We start from the raw sequence: 25,004 nt of genomic DNA, 5'->3' as shown, positions 1-25,004 counted from the left end.
CAAGAAGACCACCCATCATAGTCTAGGAGAAAAGTGGTTGTCTTATTCCTAGACACGCAGCTCTCCGGGACAATGTCATTATAAAATGGGGGGGGAAAAACGCAAGTGAGAGGGGGGAGGGGGAGAGGGCAAGTGTGCAGATGGTTGTCTTGGACAGGTGGTCTTTGGTGACGTTAGCGCAGTTTCGACTGCATTGATTCTTTTCTTGACTCGGCTCGATTTTTAGGTCAATGCGATTTATTCCTGCTTTTCGGATTTCCTCAACTAGAGCTCAATTTACCAGATAAATTATAGTATTCTGATTTTTTCACTTCAACGAGTGTGTGTGTGTGTGTGTGTGTGTGTGTGTATGGGTGTGTGTGTGTGTGTGTGTGTTCTACCACCGTCAGTAGTGTAGCGGTTTGGCGTTTCGCTGTCGCATACAGGAGACGCGAGTTCAATTTTGATGGTGGGAGATAATTTTATATCGAGAATCTCGATCTGTATCCCTCTCAGTTAAGTCCGGGTTGGTCCTGCCAGGCAGACAGGGTAGGAAACCAGCCTCCTAAATTATCTAAATTGTGTCGATGGGAGCATAAAAAGACCTACGTTTTAATTTTTGAATTGTACACCCGGTATGTTCTATATTTTTAAATTATCGTACAGTAGTGCACTCAGAGCTTGTTTCATAATAGGAACAAGCACTATCAAAATGCTATTTATTACAATACAGTCGACTACGAATGAGTTAATGTTGTCGGGACAGTGAAAAATAGATAACAGATCAACTCATCCAATGTTCCAACTTAACCATTGTGAACTATAAAGAAGAAGAGGAGCTTGGGCCCGAGAAAAAGATCAACTTAACCGATGATCATCTTTCTGCTGTGACATTGTATCACTTCAGTCTTAGCCAAGGTTGAAGCCTGCCTATTAATATTAGTACAATTGTAATCTAAATTATGTTGATGGGGGAGTGAAAACATCTACATACATTTTTTTTTTAAAATTAAAGAATGCAGTGCCCTTTGCCTTACAAGCAAATGCAAAACTTAACGGCATATGCAGAGGACTGACGAAAATATTTGCTGGTTTGTCCAATAAGCCTAAATGTAATTTTAAAAAGAGATGTATTGACATCTGAGCAGCAGGTTGAAGAGGGCGCCACGGGTAGTTGAGCGGTAGGTACTTCTTTCAGTTATTATAGTCTGAGTTTTATGGCACTTGCAACACAATTAGATCACAATATTAGTGCCGAAGATTGGATATGTTAGAAGAGAGTAACAGCTGGGAGGGACACAAAGTCCCAGCAGAAAGATGGAGGTACTTATTAAAAGTTCTCCCTACACGGAAATTGAACTCAAGTCTCCTGCTTATGATGGCAAGGCATCTAACCACTACACCAAAGAGGCCAGTCCACAGGTTTCAATAGATCTTCTAACATCACAAAGACATTCATATATAAGACTTGAGAAAACAAGCACAAGTAAGGCAATCTGTTCTCCCACTTATAATACTTTTTATTTTTATACAATCTATTATGTATTCTCTCACAGACATAAGGCACAAAAGCATCATACCACCATTTGCAGTAAGCGAAATTCATTTCCTTCTCCTGCTATTCTCATCATCACCTAATCCTTTCAATATTGATGTAATTCTTAACTCAACAACAAGAGAAAAAAACATTATGAACAGAAATCTCGCTATTCTCACAATGGTAACTCCACTCAGATGTCTGGTACAAGGTTTCAGGGACCACTCAAATTAGGCTTCTTGTATCAAGGAAATTTGATCAGTTAGAAGTTCCATAAACTTTACTGAGACAAGTTAGATAGAAAAACGTTAACTTTTTCTTTAAAACGTTTTGCTTTAATCTTTCTATAGAGGGAAATTTGATAGGTAAGAATTTCATTCAAACTTACAACATAATTCTTCATCACTGAAACTTTCAGCTAGATGGAGAATCATCTCTTTTACGCTTCTTCAGTTTCTTCTTTTTAACTTTTAATTCATCTCCATTTGCTTCAACAGCATGGTTTGTTGACACCTCAGCTTCATCTACCTTTTGCCCACACCGATCCTCCAAAAGAATTTCTTTAGACTCTTTCTTTTTCTTCTTTTTTTTCCTTTTCTTTTCACTTTCCAAAGATGATTGTTCAGCGTCACTTTTAGGGTCACATGGAACAGAGTTTGCATCCTTTTCACATCGAGTCCCCTTGGAGAAAGGTTTGACTTTTTCTCGTTTCTCAGAGTGAGCACTTTCACCTTCCCTCAGGTCATTATTACCAGCTTCATTCAATTCTTCATTTTCTTCTTTCCTTTTCTTCTTCTTCTTCTTTCTCTTTTCGCTTTTCTCACAAGATGCATCTTCTTCCTTCTCAATTGAGTTACTTAGGACAACTTCATTCTCCTCATTAAATTCTTCCTCTTTCCTTTCTTTCTTTCGTTTTTTCTTTTTCGACTTTGCTTTATTTATGTCTTCTAGCTCAGAATTTTTGGCTGCACTCGTGTCTTCAATGTTCTGATCCCCAGACACAAGAGACTTGGACTGTTCAACATCCACAGCAACCTCGAACACACCAATACCTTCATTTTTCTTCCTCTTTTTTCCCTGTGGTGAGTTGTTTTCACTTGAGCTTTCAACCAGATCACTACCAGTTGAACTGTTCATTGAACGGTCAGTGTGCTTCCTCTTTCTCTTACCAGAGCTCTCATCAACTGAGTCACTATTAGGAACGTTTTCCCTCTCAGAACTGCCACTGACACAATGTTTCTCATCTCCCAAGCTGTTGGCGTCTCCTGAGTTTGAATTCTGATCCTCAGCCTCTGGGTTTTGTTTCCGTTTTACTCGTTGGAAACAGGCAACAAAAAAACCTTGCGTTAAATCAGTCTCCGGTTTCAGTCGCAGAAAACACGGGGAGTCCGGGAACCCCACCAAGCCTCTGCTGCCAGTCCATTGTGGAAAGACGGATTCGAATTGAAAGTACTCAGAAACATGTGCCATCACTTCTGTCACAACTTCCTCATTTTCCTCAGTGTGTACCGAACATGTCGAATAAACCACTCTTTGAACATCGGGAAATCGCAGAGCATGTTTCAATATGGAAATCTGAAAACGCTTCAATGTCTGCAGTCTCTTACGCAGAGCATCGTCTGTGTCACCATCACCAATCTGTTGCCGCATACCTGTCAGAAATATGAAAACAGAAAACGAGGACATGAAAAAATGCTTTGGGCTCACTACAATTTTTTTAGAATCTACGTACAGACTACTTCTGAGGATGACAAATATGGAGAACATTTACATGAAATAAATCATAATAGTCCTCAGAAAGAAGGGCGGTAACTCTACAGCTTCCTAAGGGAATCTCAATAAACCTCAAATATGAAATCAAGACTTTATATCATGTGTCAATACAATATCATTCGTTCCATCTGTTCTTATGATTTCTTTTCAGCTTACAATTACAAGACAAAGCCACTTCAAAATGCTATGACAGTAACACTTTAACAATATAATAAATCAATCCAGTCTAGCACGCACATATCAAAATCAACAGGACGCGGAAAACTTTTCGTTATGTACTAATTTCTCTGCAGACATGTTTTAAATACAACAAAAAAAAATTTTTTAATCCAGGACCACAAAATCTGTTCGCTATGTGCATGGTTCCCTATTTGCATATTTGCTATGCACATGATAGACTAGATTTCACTCATAAGGCATATGATAAGGTGTACATCCATATATTCAATGGTAGGCTGTATGATAGTTATAATGTAATACAGTGGAATCCTGTTATAACGAGACAGAGGGGACCGGTGCGAAATGTGAAATGTCCGTTATAGCAGGATTCTCGTAATAAGGGATCCAGTAATAAATTCAAAGGAAATAATAAAGTAGGCCTAATCTTTGAGTTTGGTGTTCTGTTTATTCTTTTTTGTATTTCCCCTGATGATGATTTTGTTCAACATGATCTGTCGGTCTTACTTGATCAAAAATCGAATCAGGTTTCTTTCTCTAGCACTAGCAATTTTGACAAATCGACGTTGGCGATCAAAAAGAAGGGGCTCTGGCTCTAGGCTAACTCACCCGCTGTGTTGTCCCCCACCCCACCACACCCTGTGGTGCTTTCCGTCTGCTTACGCACGTCACACATTCGCTCCATCCATTACATTGCTGTGACCTCTCCATCCCCGCATAGGAGAATGAGAGGTACGGTATGCCTAGATAATCTAAACTGGGCTGGCCTTTCACGCGATGCATTCTGCTTGTCTGCGAATGCCACATCCTCCCCACTCATTCGCCCCAGCCTTCATTGTTGGTTCGCGTGGGCTCTCCCATTCTTTGTTTCGCTGGATCACCCACAACTTTCTCAACTGGCGAGGTTTTATGTTTAATTGGTCTGTGTGCTGTGCACAGCAGCAGCAGTATTCCGTTATAACCGACTTGTGTGACTGTCTGATTGCGCAATAGCAGTATTTTATTTAGTAAGATAAAGAAGGAAAAAAACGGATTTTTAGAATAGTGTCTTTATAACAGACTTCTCGTTGTTTCAGGATTCGTTATAAGTGGACTCCACTGTATCATCCCAACAGACCTTAAAACATTCTGAAACATTTCCGCCTTCCCAAAGAGAAGGAGAGCCTAGCTGCCATTTTATAAGAGCTCAAACACAAACATACAGACAAGAGCGTTCCCCACCTCGGCTGGAAACCCATTCCCACCCTGATAAAGTGAAGAGAATTTGTATAAGGTGTCTTTCTCAAGGAAAGTTCCTGACCCAGACTCAAACCCATGACCGCAAAACTGCAAATATGGCTGCCTAATCACTAACCTACCGATGTCACACATAACACTGTATTAGAAATGTCTAGATAAGTGGTGCTGTAGAAAAATTCACCTGATCCACTGCAAGATGGATCCACGAGAACCATCTGTATGCCCTTAGCATCCTCCGAGCCCGGCTGAACAGTGAGAAAGTCTTGATGTATCGGGTTCACAGAGGTAGCTCCACTCCTTGCCACCATTTCTGTCAGTGTGGACAGTCTCTTCTGGTCTCTGTCTAGAGCAATCACCTGCCTAGAGATTTTATATATATATATATATATATATATATATATATATATATATATATATATATATATATATATAGATATAGATATATATATATATATATATATATATATATATAGATAGATATAGATATAGATATATAGATATATATATATAGATAGATATATATATATATAGATAGAGAGAGAGAGAGAGAGAGAGAGAGAGAGAGAGAGAGAGAGAGAGAGAGAGAGAGAGAGAGAGAGAGAGAGAGAGAGAGAGAGAGAGAGAGAGAGAGAGAGAGAGAGAGAGAGAGAGAGAAAACATATGGGAAAAGGTTAAAGATTAGATTGGAGACACTCAAAGATCGCACTACTACTAAGATCTATCCCTCGAGACAACAGCAAATACACAGAATCAAACACATGCAACCTGATATCTTGAGTGTTGAGCCTCTACAAATATGGGACTTTGTAATCGCTGAGTACCGCGGCTATGACTCTGTTCAATGAAAAGTCTTGCCCTGTTCATTACTCTGTGCGCAGGTTTAATTTGAAACTGTTTACTACCGTCATGGCTCATACTACCATATACGACCAGGGGGCTGAATTTACAACTTTTTAAAACGACTTTACGATCTTGCTGGACACCCTGGGAGAACTACGAATGAATAAAGTACAGACAGTTAAACCTGCTCTTACAGCAAACTGTCCAAGACAATCAAAAGTACAAACTACTTCCCATTTCACCCCTTGCGTTTTTCTTTTAAGGATGCTCAATACTTAAGGGACAACATTTTAAACTAAAGACAAACTGAAACAACTTTTTGTCACAGGCAGTAAGTATGAGACAAAAGATTCATGTTCAACTGTTGACACACTCAATTACATAAGCCGTTGCCATCTTTAAAATTGGATAGAAGATAGGACGTGAATCAACTGGGGTAAATAAAAAATCTCGATGAACAAGATTTTGACAAACTAACTATTAAATGTACTCAATTACATATATGAATTTATAAGCGACGTTGGGACAAAATGAAAGTTAATACTCGTGTAGCATGTAAGAACAGTCAAGTGTGTATTTTCACGAACTTTTACTCAAATGCATTTGATCTATAAGTAGCTGGAAAAAAAATTAATACAAGTTATACCAGACATAATTGACCAGGGGTTTTCCAAGTGGAAAAAAAAGTCAGACAAAATAAAATTTCTGAGGTACTTGGCAAGTCTAGAAATCTCACTACTTTTTGTGAATGAGTTAACATACTTTCAACATCATAGTACTCACCCTTTATCTCCCATGAGACTGGCCAGATGAGTGGTCTTGTTCCCTGGAGCTGCACAACAGTCCAGCACCACTGACCCCTCAGGGGCAGCCAGGACATGGGCCGGGACACAGCTGGCCTGATAAAAGAACAAAACGGCACAAATGACTTGTAATCAAATTTTTAAAAATGTTTTTTACTAAATCGAATCCTATATGGCCAGATACGAGTTAACATTCTATACAAATCATTCAATGATGAATTTGTGATAAGGTAAGGAAAAAAAGTTAAAGCTCTCTTTGTTAGTCTCCAGTCAAATATTAAAAATAGGGTAACATTTATCAATTCCACCCACTGCAAACAAAAAAGCTCTTAAGTATTATCTGTATAATTTTCAAACAAACTTATACGTACACACTAGCTACCGCCATTCGTTACCATCCACTCTTCTACAAGACAGGGTCAACAAACCTTGCTCCAGCATGCACTACATTAGCAACCTAACCAGAAACACTCCCCATAGCACTGTTCAACCCATTTTTGCCTTCCACTTGATCCCTGGCAATGAAAAGCTTGATATGAAAATACAGTCAGACCTTATTGTAACCCCCCCTCGGTTAAACCACCAGCGATGCTTACCACCAGATTTTGCCATTGTACGAAAAGAAGCGTCTATATAAACACAGTATTTACACCTTGACAACACCATCCACCAACCAACAGTCTGAGTTGTATGGTGGTCCTTATTTATTTGTTTTAGTAAAGTTTTACGGCACTCACAACTGCATAAGGTCATATGAGTGCCAAGGGGAGGACGTCAACAGAGAAGTCCAAACGGGGAATCAGGCTTACTACGCTCACCTCACCTCTCTAGCCTTGACAACACAAGTCTGCTTCAACTTTCGAGGCATCCCGGAAATAGCAGTTCACAAGAAAGTGACAAACAAACAAAAGAAGTAGAGGAAAAAATGACGATAGTAGGGATGAGGAAAGAAAAAGCAGCAGTTCCCCCTATGTTGTTCCTGCACAGTATGAGCATGACATTGATAAATCAGCCCATTTACAGTTCTATTGTGCATAAGAACATGTTAATATCCCCCCTTTGGGAATGGCCTAAAGACACTTTAGTCAGTAGAACTGCCCTGGGGAGGCTTATTTATTTAACTAATGGTTGGCTACTTGTCTCCCTCAAGAAAGACATAGCGATAGAGAGACAGACCCTCATCTCTGAACACATGCACGTACATGTATATCAACAAAATAAGAAACTTTTCAAACACAGATCACATAGCTGAATCATGTGCCTTGACGTTGGGCAGTCAGGGCGATATAATAGAGGAATCCTGTTATTCCGCCAACTTCATGCTCGTACCAAGGGTGGCAGTATAAAGAGGTTCAACTGTTTTTAAAATAAGTTCATATCACAATATTTAGCCCTTCCCCTTGATTCCTTGCTATGAAAAGCATGATTGATATGGTAATATTTGATACTAGCAGGGCCCCCTTTCGATGAAAGGAATGATCGGTGCATTAACATTAACTGAAAGCCATTGGGCTACTATATTTACACTCTACTGGAATGGAGCAATAAATATTGAGAGATGCAAAAATTTAGAAAGTCTAGATCCACGCTCTCAAAACAAAATGCGCCTCGTGAAATATCACTTCCGGCACTTCTGCTATGGAGACAGCAACGCAGATTTGTTTCGTTTTTCAGTGGAAAAATAAAAAAGGCGAAAGAAGGACGGGAACTTTCTGTCAAATATATTTTTCTAAATTCAGGAAATAAATAAATAAAAAATCGGGCTCTGTCATGGGGACCTGTCACCTATCTCTATCTTTTTGCAGGTACTTGCCATCTTTCAACTCTGTAGCTGCCGTAGTTTTACGGGAAAAGTGACACACGTGTTTCGAAGTTGCCAAATATATAATAGATGCTATAAATTGATTCTCTATTCCGCTTTCGAGGATGTAAACTCCAAAATTTTAAAGGTGTGGAATCAGTGCGCACAGCTAGAGAACAGAAATCTCACTTGTTTACAATGGCGTCTTTAAAGACGGACTTTTCCAAGATTAGATCTAAACGAAACTAATGAAAAACTGAAAATTAAACTACAGTGACTTCAGGCTCCTCAATAGAACTGTGCACATTAAATGATTCTGAACCACCATTAATTTTGTCAAGTTAGAAAGTTAAGTGTTTCAGAAATTTTAGGTGGCCAAAGTGATGAACTTTCACAAATATAATACAGTATAATCCGCTTATATCGACATGCTCTGGGAAGTGGATTTGATGTCGATATATAAAATTGTCGATAAATGAAATATAAAGTATAAAGCCAAAGAGCAAAAAGCAAGGGGAGGTCAGCGGTAAAATACAACACTACTTTTTTTAAGCTGGTTGCTTCCCTTGATTGTTACACAACTACACAGTGAAACTAACAAGAGGCATGGGAGTGGTGGTTGGAGTTACGGTACCAAATACTGAGCAACACGAGGTGCACACTACAAAACAGCGCAAACTTTGTTGTAGCATCCTTGAAAGACCTGCTTACGGCCACTTGCTGGGGAAAATGGAAAGGCGAGGCACTGACTCGCTGACCATGGCACTTGCCAGCGACACACTGAGAATGGGATGGGGAACGAGAGTGAGCGATCGGGAGTGGGGATAGGGGGGTGATGCCCAGCGCACGAGACGCTCACGTCTGTGAGCATAGCTGCCACTCAGGAATTTCAATAAAGGAGGAAATTCACGCGAAGGCGTACGCGCGCTCTCCGAATGCCAGAGTAAAACCAGTGAGATCCAGAGGCAATATACTGGAAAATCTAGCCTACGGTTTTGGAAGGGAAAACTGTCATATTTGTTAACCATAGACAACTGAATTAAAATGTATTTGAACCCCCCCCCCCCCCCCCCCTAAAAACTAAAAAAAAACAAAAAAAAAAACAAAGGGACTAAGTTGACTAACAAGCATTTGAGTCAATTTGACACAGTTTGGACTTGGTGACTAAAAATCCAGTGTTTATTGACAGCTGGTGTCTCATAAAAAGATTTCTTTCACTTTAAACTTGTACATCGATGTAGAACAGTATTGGATCAGGGAAGCAAAACCTTTGACGCTGTACTGAGCGATTTTGGCACTCCTGTGCAACTGCGGTCCCGTTTGCACTTAATAGTGCCCCTGTAGTGTGTTTCTTTTTTAGTGATCTAAACTGAATTAAAATTATAGCCTAGGCTATCTAATCTAGATCTAGAATCTAGATATCTAGAATATGTGTAGACCAAAATTATATCTAGAGATAGATTATTTGGATCTAGTTTCACTTCCACAGCCACAATAGCCGTCATGTAAACAAACGGGACCGCAATTGTAGAGGAGTGCCGCAGGCCACGATTTCTTCAGCGCACCAAATGCAGCAAAGTGCAGCAAGCGGCTAGTTCAATTTTCTAATGAACTTTTCAAATTGCACACCGGCTGCCTCTTTCTTTCTCATTCCAGCTCCTTTTATTTTTGCATTCTGCATCAATTTCTCTCAAATTTCCGCTGTTTTCAATGACAACTCGGCGTGTCAACGTCCCGATGCCCGATCGAAACTACTATGTTGTTCCACAACAATAAACAATGTGAAACTAGCGCTAGGCCTAGAAGAACGGAAGTAGAAAGCTACGGGCGGACATGCGCATGCCGCGTTTTCGTCTCTCTCCCGGTTCGGTGTTTTCCGCGTGTAAAAAAAAAGTATCGCAATTTGCGACCGAGAGCGGTCCAGCGGAGGAAGGAGGAAAGTAGCGGGAAAAGCTAGATGAAGCGGAGTTTCCGCTATTTAGCGGGAAAGTGCCAGCTATGGTGAGGCACTGTACTGTGTTGGAGACTACACTACACTGTGTAGGCCCTACATGACCTACTAAAGCCAGGTGAGTCGAACAGGCTACTAGGCGGGTATGCGGACTTAAGGAAGAACTAATGCCTTTAGTGTGGCTTTTTCCCCCATTTATGTTCGTGGGCTTCGCCAGGTACCCAGGAAGCATGTCGATAAAGCAGAAGGGGCCGAAAAAAAGTCTATAAGAGGAATTGTTATGTGAAGATATTCAAGGAAAAATTTCGTCATAATGTCGATATAAGTGGATTATACTGTATATAGAGATAAGTTATATCAGAGCATTTGGCCATTGTTTGCTTACCCTGTCCTGCTGTACAAGAACACCTGACACAGTTAAAGGATGAACGTGCAAGTCTGTATTAACAGCAAAGACCAGCACATCATGGAGAAAAGGATCCAGGCCAAACTGTCCTTCTGAGAGGGCAAGAGCAGAGTCTTTGAAGCTGAAACAGTCAAGAAAAAACATACTTTTCCTCATCATCATCATCAATGCCTTCCACCCCTGGCAGGGTATAGGCCACATACAAGCTCCTTCCATTTATCTCTGTTCTGGGCCATCCTTCCAAGCTCGTTCCAAGTGAGCTTCATCTCCCTCATGTCCCTTTCCACACATCTCCTCCATGTCTCTCTATTTTCTTTAGCTTGAGAGTCCTTGGAAACCGAAAACTGACATTTTTTTGCCCTTAATCAGTGTTTTTCAGTAAAATGCACACAGAAATGTGTTTTTAAATGGACATAAAAGGTGTTGAGCCTGAAAAAAGAAAATTTGAAAAAAGTTGCCCAACAGTCAGAAATATGCCAATTTCTTTGATTTCCTTATATTTTGACAAGCGCCTGATTTCACCACAATGCCTCACAAATGACTGTATAGCACAACATGTTGACATGTCACTAGATAGGACTTAGCAAGTGGTGACCAAAACACAAGAGAGTAGCGTTAGAATAATACAAAATATACTTCTCTTATTATTTAGAAAAGAATTGTTTGAGAAGACAAGATGTAACCTCCTCATGACATTTTCCAAGCTGACAGAAGATGAATGTTAAAAAATCATGTCATCAAAGCTGAAGTTAAGCCATCTATGCAGTTGCTTTTTAAAATGGAACACCCAAAACACCTTAACCCCTGTAAGCAATTCTAACAAATTTTCTGTCTCATAACTGCAATGGAAGATAACAGAAACAGTAAGAGTATGGGACAGAATAGGATATGGAGCCATAAAAACAGGTTCTAAATGCATTGTCAGCAAAATATCTCATTTCTGTGCATCACCTACCTATCAGTGGACAACTTCCCAATATAATCCCATCCCTCCTCTTTCAGGTCTTCAATCACTGTTTGGACAGAGCTTTTCAGAAGATTCACTCTCATATAGCGAGGTATCTCTGAAATGAAAGCAGACACAGAGTCAGTTGACACATCTTATCCATCTCATTTTTGAAATTGTGACCTTTAAAGGCAGCAGGTAGCACCCAAAAAAACATTTCCACTTTACAGATTTATGTGTAACCTCAATAAACACCCCCATCCCGCTCAAAGAAAGGTAATTGAAGGTCTATTCATTGACACTGTTGGGAAATCAAATCAATTCTTTTTTTAACAACATTACTGGTCTACTTTTGGGCAGCATAGAATACATGTTACAAATTACTGCCAGTTTCCCACTTGATGTATAAATCAAGAAGTTACTTTATACATAATAATTCAACAAACTATAGTTAACAACCAGCAATAAATTACTGAGACTTTTTATACCGACGATATATTCAATTTTTTTCAGAAATCATGCCACTCACTCTGAGCATTACTTCTGCTTCCTCTCACAGCCTCTGAAAGACTTCTTGCATTGACTTTAGACAGGACACCATCAACAGCACTTTTGATACCCTGCTTGTACTTTAGAAGCAATTTCTGAAAAGACAAAACTCACACGATTGAAACCATTTACAAAGTTTACTCGAGCCTCATTACATTCTTGAAGCATTTAGTCACTAGAATAAAACCCCTGCCAGGTCCATAATTCATTGTTCATTGTTTCAGGAAGCAACATCCTTGCATTACCGACACGTCCATTGAAGCTCCATTGCTCTCTCTCCAAAATGCCGCAGAGGGTCTTTCTACTGATTGTGCCAGTGCACATATCTGGTTTATTGTTCTTCTGTTCTTTCCTGCAAGAGTACCAGGTTTTCCGTTTCCTTTATGTACTCCCAAAACCATATATCTTCTCCACAGCAGTACTGGCCTCCGCTTCCTTATGTTGTTCCTCTTCAACCATGCGGCGGTAGAGACATTTCAGGATCTCGACCCTGTCTGGTTAAACCTGCTGTCTACTGAGATGGCCTCACCAGCCAGTCTGTTGGCATTTTCGTTTCCTTTAACGCCTGCATGGCAAGGGCAGAAAATCCATTTGAGTGATCTTATTGGCGTTGCTTCTATCAGTTGAATCCATTCTAGTCTTAATTATAAAATGTCTTAAATCAGAAGAAAAACATGAGTAACACTAAATCATATAAAAATATTACTGTTCTTGAAAGTTTCCAAATCAAAGAAAAGATGACAAACTTAAATTACAGAAAAAACTAGAGTTCTAGGCAGAAGTATCACTTTTATTTTTCACCTTAAGAGATGTAATAAGCCATTGTGAGAAGTATCCAAATTGTGTTAAATAAGTGCACATCATAATCTACGAATTGTAACAGATCTACTTTCATCCGATCTCCATATGAGACACATGAAACATCTGATCAAAAATACACAGATATTGAATTTGATGGTATCACTAATAATATAAAACAGTGTTTTATCATAGCACAAACTCAGGACCGTAAGAGAAGTGAGCTTTGTAAAAAGTAAACATTTTAGCGTTTTCAAAGTGCCCCTTATCCTTGTCATTTTTTTCTCTAGTGCAGAGTATATTCTGAAAAGTTTCAGAATTACACTTTGTAATCAGTCTTCTTTTATGTACTTACTTTGTTGCCAACTGATACAAAGTGCATGAATATTTATTGAAACGTAGCATAATATTTTGAAGATATGTTCTCACTTTTCAGATCAATCTTGTCTTCCTGTCTGTTCCTTTCTAATTCTTTACAGAGCTTGTGCTAAATGTGTATTGTTTTTTCATAATTTGGGTGATTTCGAGCTAAGAGAGAAGTTGGTGCTTTAGTCAAATGAACACAACCAAAACATATATATAACAATGACAGGCCAAGACATGTTCAACTCGAGAAACCAAAGACCTTGTGGACATTTTTGCTATTAGAATATGTCAGACCAAAATGTTTCGACTTTTATTCCCTTATCCTTTCATTGGAATAGGATTAGTGGTATTAAAATTAGCTCAAGTCTTTTCTTATCTTTTCATGAGTAGCTCTTTCAATTCAGACATTTTTACAAGGAGAAAGCAAAAGTTTGATAAGATTGAGAGAGTAAAGTATACTTACCCGAAGGCCAACGTTACGTCCAAACTTTCTGCCCACTAAATACTCATACAGGTATACAAGCGCTAAATCTTTATCTCCAGAAATTTCTTCATCCTCTGTGAAATCTTTTGGGCAGGAAACTAGAACTTGCTCCAGAAGCTCTTGGTATTTCACACATTCGTTCACCATGGCAAACAACTGACGTGAATTCTGAACAGAAAAAAGCATGGAAGAAATTGATATAAAATTCAATACACAGATTCACAAAGATGGGAAGTGCAACCATATAAAAAAAAGACCAGCAACAGACAAAAGAACTGATTTTCTTACGCATGTTAATGTAGTAGTAATACCTCAAGACATTCAGGGTAGTAAGCAAAACCTAATTTTGCATTATATATACTGCAGATCTAGTTGTGATTTTGCAAGAGGTATTCACACATGATGACAAAAAAAAGATAAATAAAAAAACAGCCAAATCCCATTATGTCCCAAACTTTGGGACTAGCATAAAGTTGGTAGTATATGGGGCTGAAAGTACAACAGAGTTTTAATCCCATTCTCTGTTAAATAGCACCCACGGCCCAACGTCAAGAGAATGATTCTGTTCCGTGCTATTTACCAATCGGCACAAGTTTTAGCGATCGTATAATTGTGCAGCAATCTGAAGATTGTGTTAATATTTTATATTTTTAATAATTTATTTTTAGAACCCACTTAATTCGTTATTCTTTTACTCACATCAAAGAACATTCACATATATTTTCAAAAGTGTAAAAATATGAAAACTAAAATTAACAAATGAAACTGAAGAGCTCACAAGAATGATACTTTTTTTTAGTAAGGTGTGACTTTATGCACCCGCATAATTTAGCAAAATTTGATCATTTTTTGCATAATTTCTGATTATTTACCTGTATCATTCTTAGTTAAAATTAACAGAATCGCATAATTTCACATTTTTGGGCTCAGTTTGCATAATTTCAGAATTTCTCTTGCATAAAACAACGGGGACAGTTTTACGGGACTTGCAACACAATAAGGTCATATAAGTGCCAGTGCCGAAAAATATATTACGTGTTACAAGAGAGTAACATACACAAGAAAGAAGGAGGGGAGATAAGGACGACAGATGCTTGAGAGGAAAGAAGGAACAAACCACACCAGAGCACCCATCAACCACCCACCCATAAGAATGATACAAGGCCAGGTATCAAACTCAAAGTTCACAAAATACGTTTAATTTATTTTATATTTTTCAAATAATTTTTTAAAAATTCACTTCCATCTTTATTCTTTTACTCACATCAACGAACATGTATTTAAAATTTTCAAAAGTGTAAAAATAATATGAAAATTAAAATTAACGTATGAAACTGAAGAGCTCACAAGAATGAGATACAATGCCAGGTATCAAACTCAAAGTTCACAAAGTACATTTAATTTATTTTATATTTTTTATATAATTTTTTAAAATTTCATTCACTTCCATCTGTATTCTTTTACTATCAAGGAACATTAACATAATCTATACTGTCAAAAGTGTAAAAATATGAAAATTAAAAATAAAATTAACATATGAAACTGAAACTGAAGAGCTCACAAGAATGATACAATTACGATTGTTAAAACGCGCAGCGCAATCTTGATCGGTAAATAGCGCAGAACAATTCTGTCATGACTAAATGAAGGACATTGTACTGAATGAGTTATTTCCCTTTTTCAAAAATGATTGAATGGCATGGCCTCAAGTCTTTCTGCGTGTATGTGGTGATCGCTAGTTCACAAAGTCATGCGTAGAGAAGAAATAGGAAGATTATCAATGCGCAACTGATGATTAGGTGCTGTTCATCATGTGAAGTGAATATCGCTCGAGTCGGTAACGAGGAAAGGTCACTGGCAGTGTTGTGGGCGGGCAAATTCACATTAGTTAAGTAATGATCGGACAACTCAGTATATATTTATGTAGTCCTTTTAATGCGCTGACGAAACTTGGCTGTAAATGAGGCTAGCAGTATATAATAAGGGAAGGGTATAAAACGGAACTTGATTGTAGGATATATCATTATACTTTTTTTGTTGACTACACAAACTTACATACATTATAAGACTTTCTGATTAGGTCTATGATAAAAATCAAAGTGTGCATAATTTTGTAAGCCTAATTTTTTTAAGGCCGACTACACAAACCTATTATATTATAAGACTTCATGGTTAGATGTATGATAAAACCATGTAAATGACACTGTTAACACAGATGTCTGTATATTACTTGGATAGATTTTAACTCTTTCCAGACGTTTCGCTGATTATATCGGCGCAAGTCCACACCCTCTGTGGACGTATCGCCGATATATCTGCAATGATGGGGTGTTTCAGTTTTGTCATTTACAAGTAAGTACTTGTTATAGTTACTGCTATTGAAAACTTGGAAAGAATTTAGGAAACAAAAACATCTCGTAGTGTATATATTATAAAATATATAAGGTAGGGAAATTTCTGCCATGAATGTCTAGCTAGCTGCAATGTGGGACAGGAGGGTAATTTTTTTTTACTGGGAGGGGGGTGTATGGTGGGGTGTCTAAGTAGCAGGCAATGGAAGAAGTCGCTCCGCCGGTCCGTCTGCCCACTTGAATGCATGGAGTCCCTCCGCCCGCCCGTTCGCTAAACAACCTGTTGAGTCTGCGTCCGATGTGTAGCGAGAAGCAAGCCAATCTTCACAAGCGGACGGCTTGTTATCCGCCCGCTCGTTTACGAGTAGTACTAGCGAGTTCATTACTCGCTGATGCTGATTTAACAGGCCTGACCTTAAACTCTAATGTCTAGACCCAGAATTATCACATTCAAAGGAAGTGGTTATTCTCACCCCGGGTGAGAATAACCTATGTCTCGCTATTCTCACCCCCTCCCTAATTTTACCGGAAATGACCCAAGAGATCAGGGCTGAGGCTCCACAAGATCGTGTTTGTGTCCAAATAGTCATTCAGGGTTGTCAGATTGGAGCCAAATCCTAAAAATTTGGCTCTTTTGGATCGCGTCTGGGGCGGAGAATTTCATTGGCTCTCTGGTTCTTTTTTGGCTCCACACAACAAATGTTCAAGAAGAAGGGGACAGAAGAGGCAAAAAAAAAAGAGAAAAAAAGAATAAAAGGGAAAAAAAAAGAAAGTGAAGAAAAGAGCTTGGATTGCTTGATAAAATTATTAAACTAGTTAACACAATTTAACGCCCTCGCTCATTCGGTCTGAATAATTTACAACCCTTCTACCGTCATGCAAGAGCACAGGCAGAGAGGCCTGCAAATGTAAAGTGTGTAAACAACACATAGTCCGGCCGGCGGCCGGTCCCATATCCCGCGCAGCAGCGTCAGTAGTGAGACATAATAATAATAATTTTTTTTACTGGAGAGGCGAAAAATGTTTTTACATTAAATTATTCTATTTGTTGGTCATTAAAGATTTAATTTAGCAAAGATCTGGTTAAGATGATCATATATATTATATCTGTTCCAAAAGTCTGCATCGCAATATTCCATTCCCATATCCCGACTTTAATACTGTAAGAGCGCTCCTTCATCTCATGGGATGGAATGCTTGAAGCAGCACTATTTTACATTTCGAACTCAAGTCCGAAAAGACAAAAATTATATTTGAACTCTGAATTGAGTCCAGCATGACGACTGACGTCCATTCCGACTTCCGACCCTCGTTCCTAAATATTTCCAGCGTTATGAAAATTGTTTTGATTATAATGATAACAATCGAGATGTGAGTTTTAATACCCAGTTACTAGATCTAAATAAACTGGCCCTCCCTGCATCATCAGTATGAACAGAACAACCAAGTTGAGTTGACCTTGCCGAGGGCAAAGTTAATTATGTCGACCAATGAGAACGCATAGCGATCATGCACTCTCGGCTCGCTGTGAGAAGAGGTGTTGAGAATTTTAAGAGGCCACGGCTGTCCATTTTGAGGGATTTGATTAAAGAAAAATTAATTACAGAAACGGAGTGTCTACGTACACGGTAACCGGGCACCTAGCCTCAGTGTCTACATACATGGTAACCAGCAACCAGGCACTTTTATCAGCGTCACGTACACGGTAACCGGGCATGTAGCCTCAATATCTACGTACACGGTAACCGGCAACCGGGCATATAGTCTCAGTGTCACGTACAAGGTAACCAGGCAGTTCAGACTCCAAGCACAGACTTTGAATGAACTTTAGTAACCCCAACCGGTACTCATGTGATACGAACACACAGGTTCACTGACCGGTCACGGTGGCGAACCCGACAAGACGCTTTTGTGTATACTACTTTCTTTTTTTTCATCAAGTGACAGCAGAGGACAAATATTGATTTATTTTTATTCCGGTTTCCGTGTACGTAGACTGTTGTAGATACTGAGACCGGGTGCCCGGTTACCGTGTACATAGATACTGAGACTAGGACTTAGACTAGGTGCCCAGTTACCGTGTACGTAGACTCTCCTTCACTACATTACAGAAAAACTACACCACACAACAAAATGAAATTTTTAAACATGTGGAAAGACAAATGATGGTGGAAGTAATGATGATGCTGTAGTGGTGGTGGAAAGACCCTGAGTTGTCGGTTACTGCATACTTAGACACACTACTATTGAAGGCAATGAGAGTGCAGTCTTTTGACATTTCACACAATTACACAGTACAGTCCTAGTAGGTCGATCTAGATCTAATTCTAGTTGTAATTCTGGTTTTACTTAAAATCACCTGACGACAGAGTTATACTATAATGTAACCTGCTTACACTCTGAGTCCGAATAAACAAAACATTTTGGAAGAGGCTAGCATCATCTAAATATGAGGGCTAGATTGACCATTTCTCTCTCTCTCTCTCTTCTGGCGCTGTGGCTTCATAAACGGTCAGCTATGCCGACAGCACGCAGGAACTCAACACTCGCCCGGGGGTCCTTAAAAAGTGCTGAAAGTGGGTTACTGAAATGTCCCAGCAGACGGGTTCTAGCACGATAGCTGGCGGGACATCTCAGGAACATATGGTCCATAGTTTCGTCCTCCTCCTTGCAGGCTCGACAGGACGGATTTGGGTTGTCTGCTGGCGCAATTTTGTGGAGATATGATCTCAGCTTGGGCGATTTTCCACCAGTTCTCGATTAGACAATTTTTTTTAAAATAGGCCTACTGAATTGTAAATATAAATTTTTAGTGTGCAGTACCTAAAGTATTTGTATTTGAGACGAAACCAAGTGCCTTAATGACAGTGCATGTATTTTAAATCTCCTGTTTTCTAATGTTAATAGGGCCTAAGATAAGTACGGCTAGACTTCTTGTCTAGCCGTACAACTTAAGTACGGGTAGACAGCCAGGCTAGCCGTACTTAAGGACGGCTAGACTGTCAGGCTAGCCGTACTTAATATTGATGGCCGAAATGAAATTTTTAGTTTGCAATGCCTAAATTATTTGTATTTCAGACAAAACCAAAAGGTGCCTTACTGACTTGCATGTATTTGAACCTGAATAATTGCTAGATCTAGATCTAATGCGACCTGTGTATTTAACAGGCTTGAATAGGGCCAAACTTAGATCTAAGTACGTAAGTACGGCTAGACTCTCAGTCTAGTCACGGCTAGCCACTTCGAAACATTTTTTTCGGACCCGAGTCCATTTAAAACCCATATTCAGACTCGAGTCCGAATAGAGATTAAAAAATGAGCATGCCTTTACATTTTAAAAATATGTTAGATCTACATCTACATCACAGTCGATGTCCAGGAGGGGGAGGGGGGGTGAGAATAGGGCGCTTTTTCGGTAGTTCCCACCCCGCCATTGTAATTCGCGGGTTTTGGCCCCAAGAGTAGGGGGGTTTCAGGCCGATAAAAATAAGTTGGGGGGGTTTCAGGAGGGCATGCCTGATTTTACCATAATTTGATGTTTTGCAGTTGTTAGGTTTGATATCTTAGCTTGCCGCGCATCAAACATATAGACCTAGATGTAGATCTAGGCTCAAATAAGGGGGGTGGGAACTATCTACCGAAAAAGCACAGAGAATAGCGGGTCATGAGTTATTCTCACCAGGGGTGAGAATATAGGTGGCCACATTCAAACGAGCTCTATAGAGTTGTAATATGGTGTTACTGTTACTGAAACTTCAAAATAAGCCCCTGAAGATAAAAACCAATGTCCAGGCACCAAAATGCAATTCGGAAGGACTTTCGTAACGAGCGACCACCCCATCAAACACAATAAAGAAGAGGCCTAGACCCTAACCCTACCCTTACCCCTAACCCTACCCCAAGCCCCCAATTCTGCTCTGTCTCATAGTGGTCGCTCGTTACGGAAGTCCTCCCTGCAATTCAAAAGGAAGTGGCTATTCTCACCCGGGGTGAGAATAAAAATACGATCGACCTCTCACCCCCGGTGAGACTTGCCACCGTAGGCTATTCTCACCCGGTGTAAATCAAGACCTGTTTTTCTTAATTTCGGAATACTTTCTATCGATGTGGATGATCAAATGGATAAAGGCAAAGAAAAGATTACGTTATAACACAAAAGTAAGCTAATTTTATCGACTGCAAAGATGCTATGGCTATTTCACTTTTCGAATCGAGCCGAACTACGGGGATCGCCATTTTGTTTTGCCCGGAAGTTCTCGCAAGATCTACTCCTCCCCTCTTCTCTCTCTCTGTCTCTTTCTGAATACTCAGTGAATACTGTCTATCGGTGTGGACAATCAAATTGACCAAAACAAAGTTTAAAAATGATGTTAAAGCACAAAAGTAAATAAATTTGGTCGTCTACAAAAGATGCTACGGCTGTTTAACTTTACGAATCGAGCCGAACTACGCGGGTCGCCATTTTGTTTTACCCGGAAGTTCTCGCGCTACTCCTCTCTCTCTCTCTCTTTCTCTCTCTCTCTCCACAGCCCACAGACAATTTAATTGTACGCTTTTAGTAGGCTAACACTAACAGTAATAATGGAACATTTGACTTGTTCATGGCACAGAATTCTACAATTTTTCTGTTATCACAGTGTAGAATTCTGTGGTTTAGGGTGAAGGCCGTCGTTATTCGGACTCGGGTCCGGAAAAAAGGAAGTGTCTTCGTTCTATAGATCTAACGTTCAGGGCTTCCCATTTTCCGCCATTTTTTAGTTTCCCCCACACCTTTTCTGCCGATCCGATGCCCGCCTTCTCATTGATACGCCCCCCCCCCACCCCCCCCCATGTTTTCCACTTTCTTTGTTATAGAAAAAGGTAAAATTGAAGATTAGCAGACCACCTGGCACCTGCATATTATGAGCTGTGTAAAAAAAAAAGACCGATTCGTTCAATTACACAAGCCTGTGTCATCTCGATTGTTTACCAAGAAAAAGTTGTGTTGCTGTGTGGAGCTGAGCATACGGCAACTTTTGATTCCATAGACCAGCGCACAATTTATTGCGTAGATCTACGTCAAGACTAGCTTATTATTGTAATAATGATCAGTTGCCGGGGGAAAAAAGACTGACGCGTATGCGACGTTCAACGCCCGGACCGATAGTGCCCCCCCTCCCCGACACGCACACAGCCACACGTGTGCAGGCCGCCATCCGACCCCGACACACGCTAACGAGCCATCTCTAATTGCTTCTGATGACCTCTTGACAAATAAACAATTATTAAAAGCGCTATAACTTTTCAGGCCGGCCTCAAATTCATAAGATAAAAACTCGACTCCTGCTCAAAACGCCATTTTGCCAAAAGCGATCCCGGTCTCTACCCAGCCTGAGGCGAGTCACGACTGAGGCAGGACAGGAAGCCGGAGTCACAAGTCACAGGAAGTCGGAAGTGATGTCATGCTGGACAAGAATCAGAGTCCGAATAACATTTTTTCATAGGCTGCTCTTAATATTGGCCCACATGGGCAAATAAGCTGGGGCTTATTGGCCCACATGGGCCATTTAATGCGTTGTTTTTTCAATGTATTTCATACGTGGTGTTGTCGAAACTTGTTCTCTTTTATTTTTTCTTACTTTATCCCTTCTTGTTAATGTTTTCCTGAGGCATTCCGTCTCGAACACATTTCTACAGATTTCATTGTTTGTCAGCGTGTTCCTGCACTTCAGTGTTATTGTTATAGCAGTAGAGTAGACTTTGATCATCTGCGAACAGTATTTCATTTAGAATTTAGGTTCTCCGGATGTGGGCTTGCTTCTTTCGTGAAACAATATATTACGGTACGGTAAAATTGAGTTATTTCTTTGTGTACTCTATCATCTATGTATATCTATATTGTGTTGGATAACAAGATGAAGATGTGTAGCGTCTTAGACTCTATTCTATTGTTCATCTTTTTATTTTTAGCATTAGTATTAAATTGGAAAACTATACATTCTCAATTTAAAATATACGACTGACAGACTTTGTGGATTTGGGGGGGAGGGGGAGGAGGAGACCAAATACAGGGTGGATAACTCGCAATTTTGTGGGCAAATAAGAAATGTTCTAGGGGAAATCATATGCCCCTGTGGGCCAATTAGCACTCCGTTTTTCATATTCGGACTCGAGTCCGAATAGTCACTTCGTAAGGTGAACGTTCCACGCAAAATTGGTTGGCCTAGATCTAGGCTATACGGTGAACGCGCACCGGGAGAGAATAGCCAAAAGACTCGCCTGCACTATTCTCACCCGGGGTGAGAATAGACTATAGGGAGTATAGAAATCTAGAGGTGGCCATTCAAAAACTCACCTGGTAATTCGAGGCATATATCAAGGTCTTTAGGGATGCCTTTTTACATTTTGCTTGATGTAGTATTTGGGACACCTCTGAGTAAAGTCTTGAACTCATGATGGAAGTATTTTTGTCTTGTTAAAGCAATTCAATTCTATCAATCTGTCATAATTCCGGTCGCACAACTGCCACAACTGACACAGAACTTAGACCTTCCTTAGAGACGAGTTGAGAAAGAAGATCGATCGAAAGTTGAAGTTCAAGAGATCATCATAGAATTAAAGGGAAAAAATTCCTAGAAATATTACACTCCTGTAAACATTTTGGAGCCACAAAAAAGAAAACAAACGAAACGATCAATCCCGCTCGTCTCTAGGCCTAGATCTAGATATCCAGTCTAAAAGTAGTGAGGGTAAAAACAAGGCAATGTGAGTATGAGGGCGGCCATTTTACCAAGGGAGATTACTCTTAGAATGTGAAATTGTAAAAGCTTGTTGTGGCTGCAGGATGTAGGCTAGCAATAGAAAAATGTGCAACCTTCGCCAGCAAAATAAATCATAAATTAATATGGGACATTATGTCTGCTTGCAGTAACTTACAGAAATAACCTTATTTAGCAACGTATTTTCACTTAATTTTCCTTTTTATTAGTATACCAATCCATTTTGAGTTAAGAAGGATGGGACATTTGAAGTTACGAAAACAATTCAGAAAAATATATATAAATAATTCTTTTATTCGAAATTAAATTAAGCGAAAATCTTCTAGAATCTAGAATTTTCACAGTATGGGAAATCCAAAGGGGTAATACAGCAGTAGAGGCTGCTCCTGTGGCCGGCAACGCACGCCTGGTTGAAGCCCTCTCTCGCAGCGGAACTTGGTCAACCTGCGCGGCGCGCTGACTCTATATCACTGAATTAATCATAAATCTAGAAAGTCAAGAAGGTTTTCATCTGAGGTCCTTAAGATTAGCATAAGTATTATTAGGCAATGCCTTCCACCCACCTGTTTTTCGTTTAAGTGTACCTGAACACCTCAACAGAAAGAGCGAGATACTTGATTTTAAAAAAGAAATAAATTAGTAGATTGCTTTCCATTGTGAGTGCATATGAAATGCTAGGCCTATATACAAACCTGTACCTTGGTGGGAAACGGTAGCATTGAGTCTAGGTCTCTTCATGTATCTTGTTTACCTACTATCGTAGACGCCTAAGCTTATTGGGTTCAGTCAGTCAATCGATCAGATTTATTTTATGGGTTGTTGTTTTTTTTTCACCCATTCATCATTAGGACTAATTACTGTTGTCTACCTTATATCTATAGCAGAGGCTCTATAATTATTTTAAAGTGAAATTCAGTTCCTGCGTAACAACAATGATGGATAATTTATCTGTTCAAGAAAGAGTATTAAAAACAACACCAAACCATATCAGATGATGGTTCTCCTTTCGTTTATTATCCCGATTCACTTAAAATTCCGTTGTATTTTTTTTATAACGCAATTTTTTTTCACACAAAAGTCAGCTCTAAGATTCCACATACATCTGAAGTCTGGGGGACGGAATACGCTAGCCTAGTTTCCCTCATTTTAGTTCATATACTTTATCGGAGGGGGAAAAAACCCTCATGCATATAGATCATCAACGCTCATGCCTACGATAACATCTGAGCTCATCTCAGCTCTGATAATAAATCTCGATGAGAGATAAGCCACAATTGTTTACCTCAGGCGCAATAGGGACCTTACACAATAAAAGGATCACGCCCAGGTGTGAGCTATCGACGCCTTTGATTTCTCCGAACATTGAACTTGCTCAAGGGCTAAACCACCTAAGCAAAGCATGATCATTCTGTCGGCAGGGCCACAAGACGGGATCACATCGTTCGAACTCCGTGCTTTGGTTTCTTTATCCATCTCACTCAGGTCTGCACCCAAATTACCCGGCGGTTATAGACAGACTGCATGAGCCCGTATAATAATGTTGGGGCTGCCTTTCCTTCTTCGAATTCTAATTGGTGCGTCCACGACGTACACAGTACGACCTGAATATGAGCAGTGATGGCAGTTAGAGATGAAGGAAAGCAATTTATATATACAAATGCTTGACAGGTTAAGGGGAGGACCATTGAGTGAGAGAACGGTTTATTGTTGTTAATTATTATTATTATTACAGGGTTAAGGACAGGCGCGGTTCGTTCACTGGGCAAGACCGGCGGCGCCGATCAGTTTTTGTCGGCTGTACAGTGAACAAGAGATTGATTGCTGACGATAATTGTTATTTAGTTTCAAGTACGTAAATACACATTAATATCTAATCAACGTTCAGAAAACACTCAGCCGATTTGAAGGCGCTCTGAGAAACAATAGTGGTTCTTTGGTGTGTTGTCGCACTACAAAGACCTTTTCCATTATTTTTTGTTTATCACACCGGCTCGTATGTTAAATAGCCCATCCACGGCTTACTAGGTAATTTTAGCAAGCCCTGTGCCCATCACAATGTGAAATTTATCTGCACGAGGCCGCGAGGCGCGAGACCTTTCCGAACAGCGCCCGCGCGGCGGAGACGTCAGCCTCCGGGCGAATTCACTTTTGCCCAGAGAACCAAAGAGACGGCTTCAAATTGCCAATTGGCCTCTTTGTTACTTACAAAGGAAGGACACGCCTGCAGTACAAATACATATTATATT

At 39.8% G+C, this 25,004-nt stretch overlaps 1 protein-coding gene across 1 annotated transcript; it reads right to left on the bottom strand.

Moving 5' to 3' along the window:
- Positions 1-1,476: 1,476 nt before the first annotated feature.
- Positions 1,477-22,516, bottom strand: LOC101854132 (28S rRNA (cytosine-C(5))-methyltransferase; the record flags this gene model as incomplete). Its single annotated transcript, XM_005090259.3, is given in 8 exon segments — positions 1,477-3,168; positions 4,887-5,065; positions 6,329-6,444; positions 10,486-10,627; positions 11,462-11,570; positions 11,982-12,096; positions 13,629-13,817; positions 22,335-22,516. Coding segments are annotated over 8 exon segments (2,187 nt in total). The 3' UTR covers positions 1,477-1,930.
- Positions 22,517-25,004: the final 2,488 nt, after the last annotated feature.

Source organism: Aplysia californica, unplaced genomic scaffold (genome assembly GCF_000002075.1).
Source record: "Aplysia californica isolate F4 #8 unplaced genomic scaffold, AplCal3.0 scaffold00014, whole genome shotgun sequence".
Lineage (NCBI taxonomy): Eukaryota > Metazoa > Mollusca > Gastropoda > Aplysiida > Aplysiidae > Aplysia > Aplysia californica.
The sequence above is the reverse complement of the archived record's forward strand: the minus strand, read 5'-3'. Positions and strand labels throughout refer to the sequence as shown.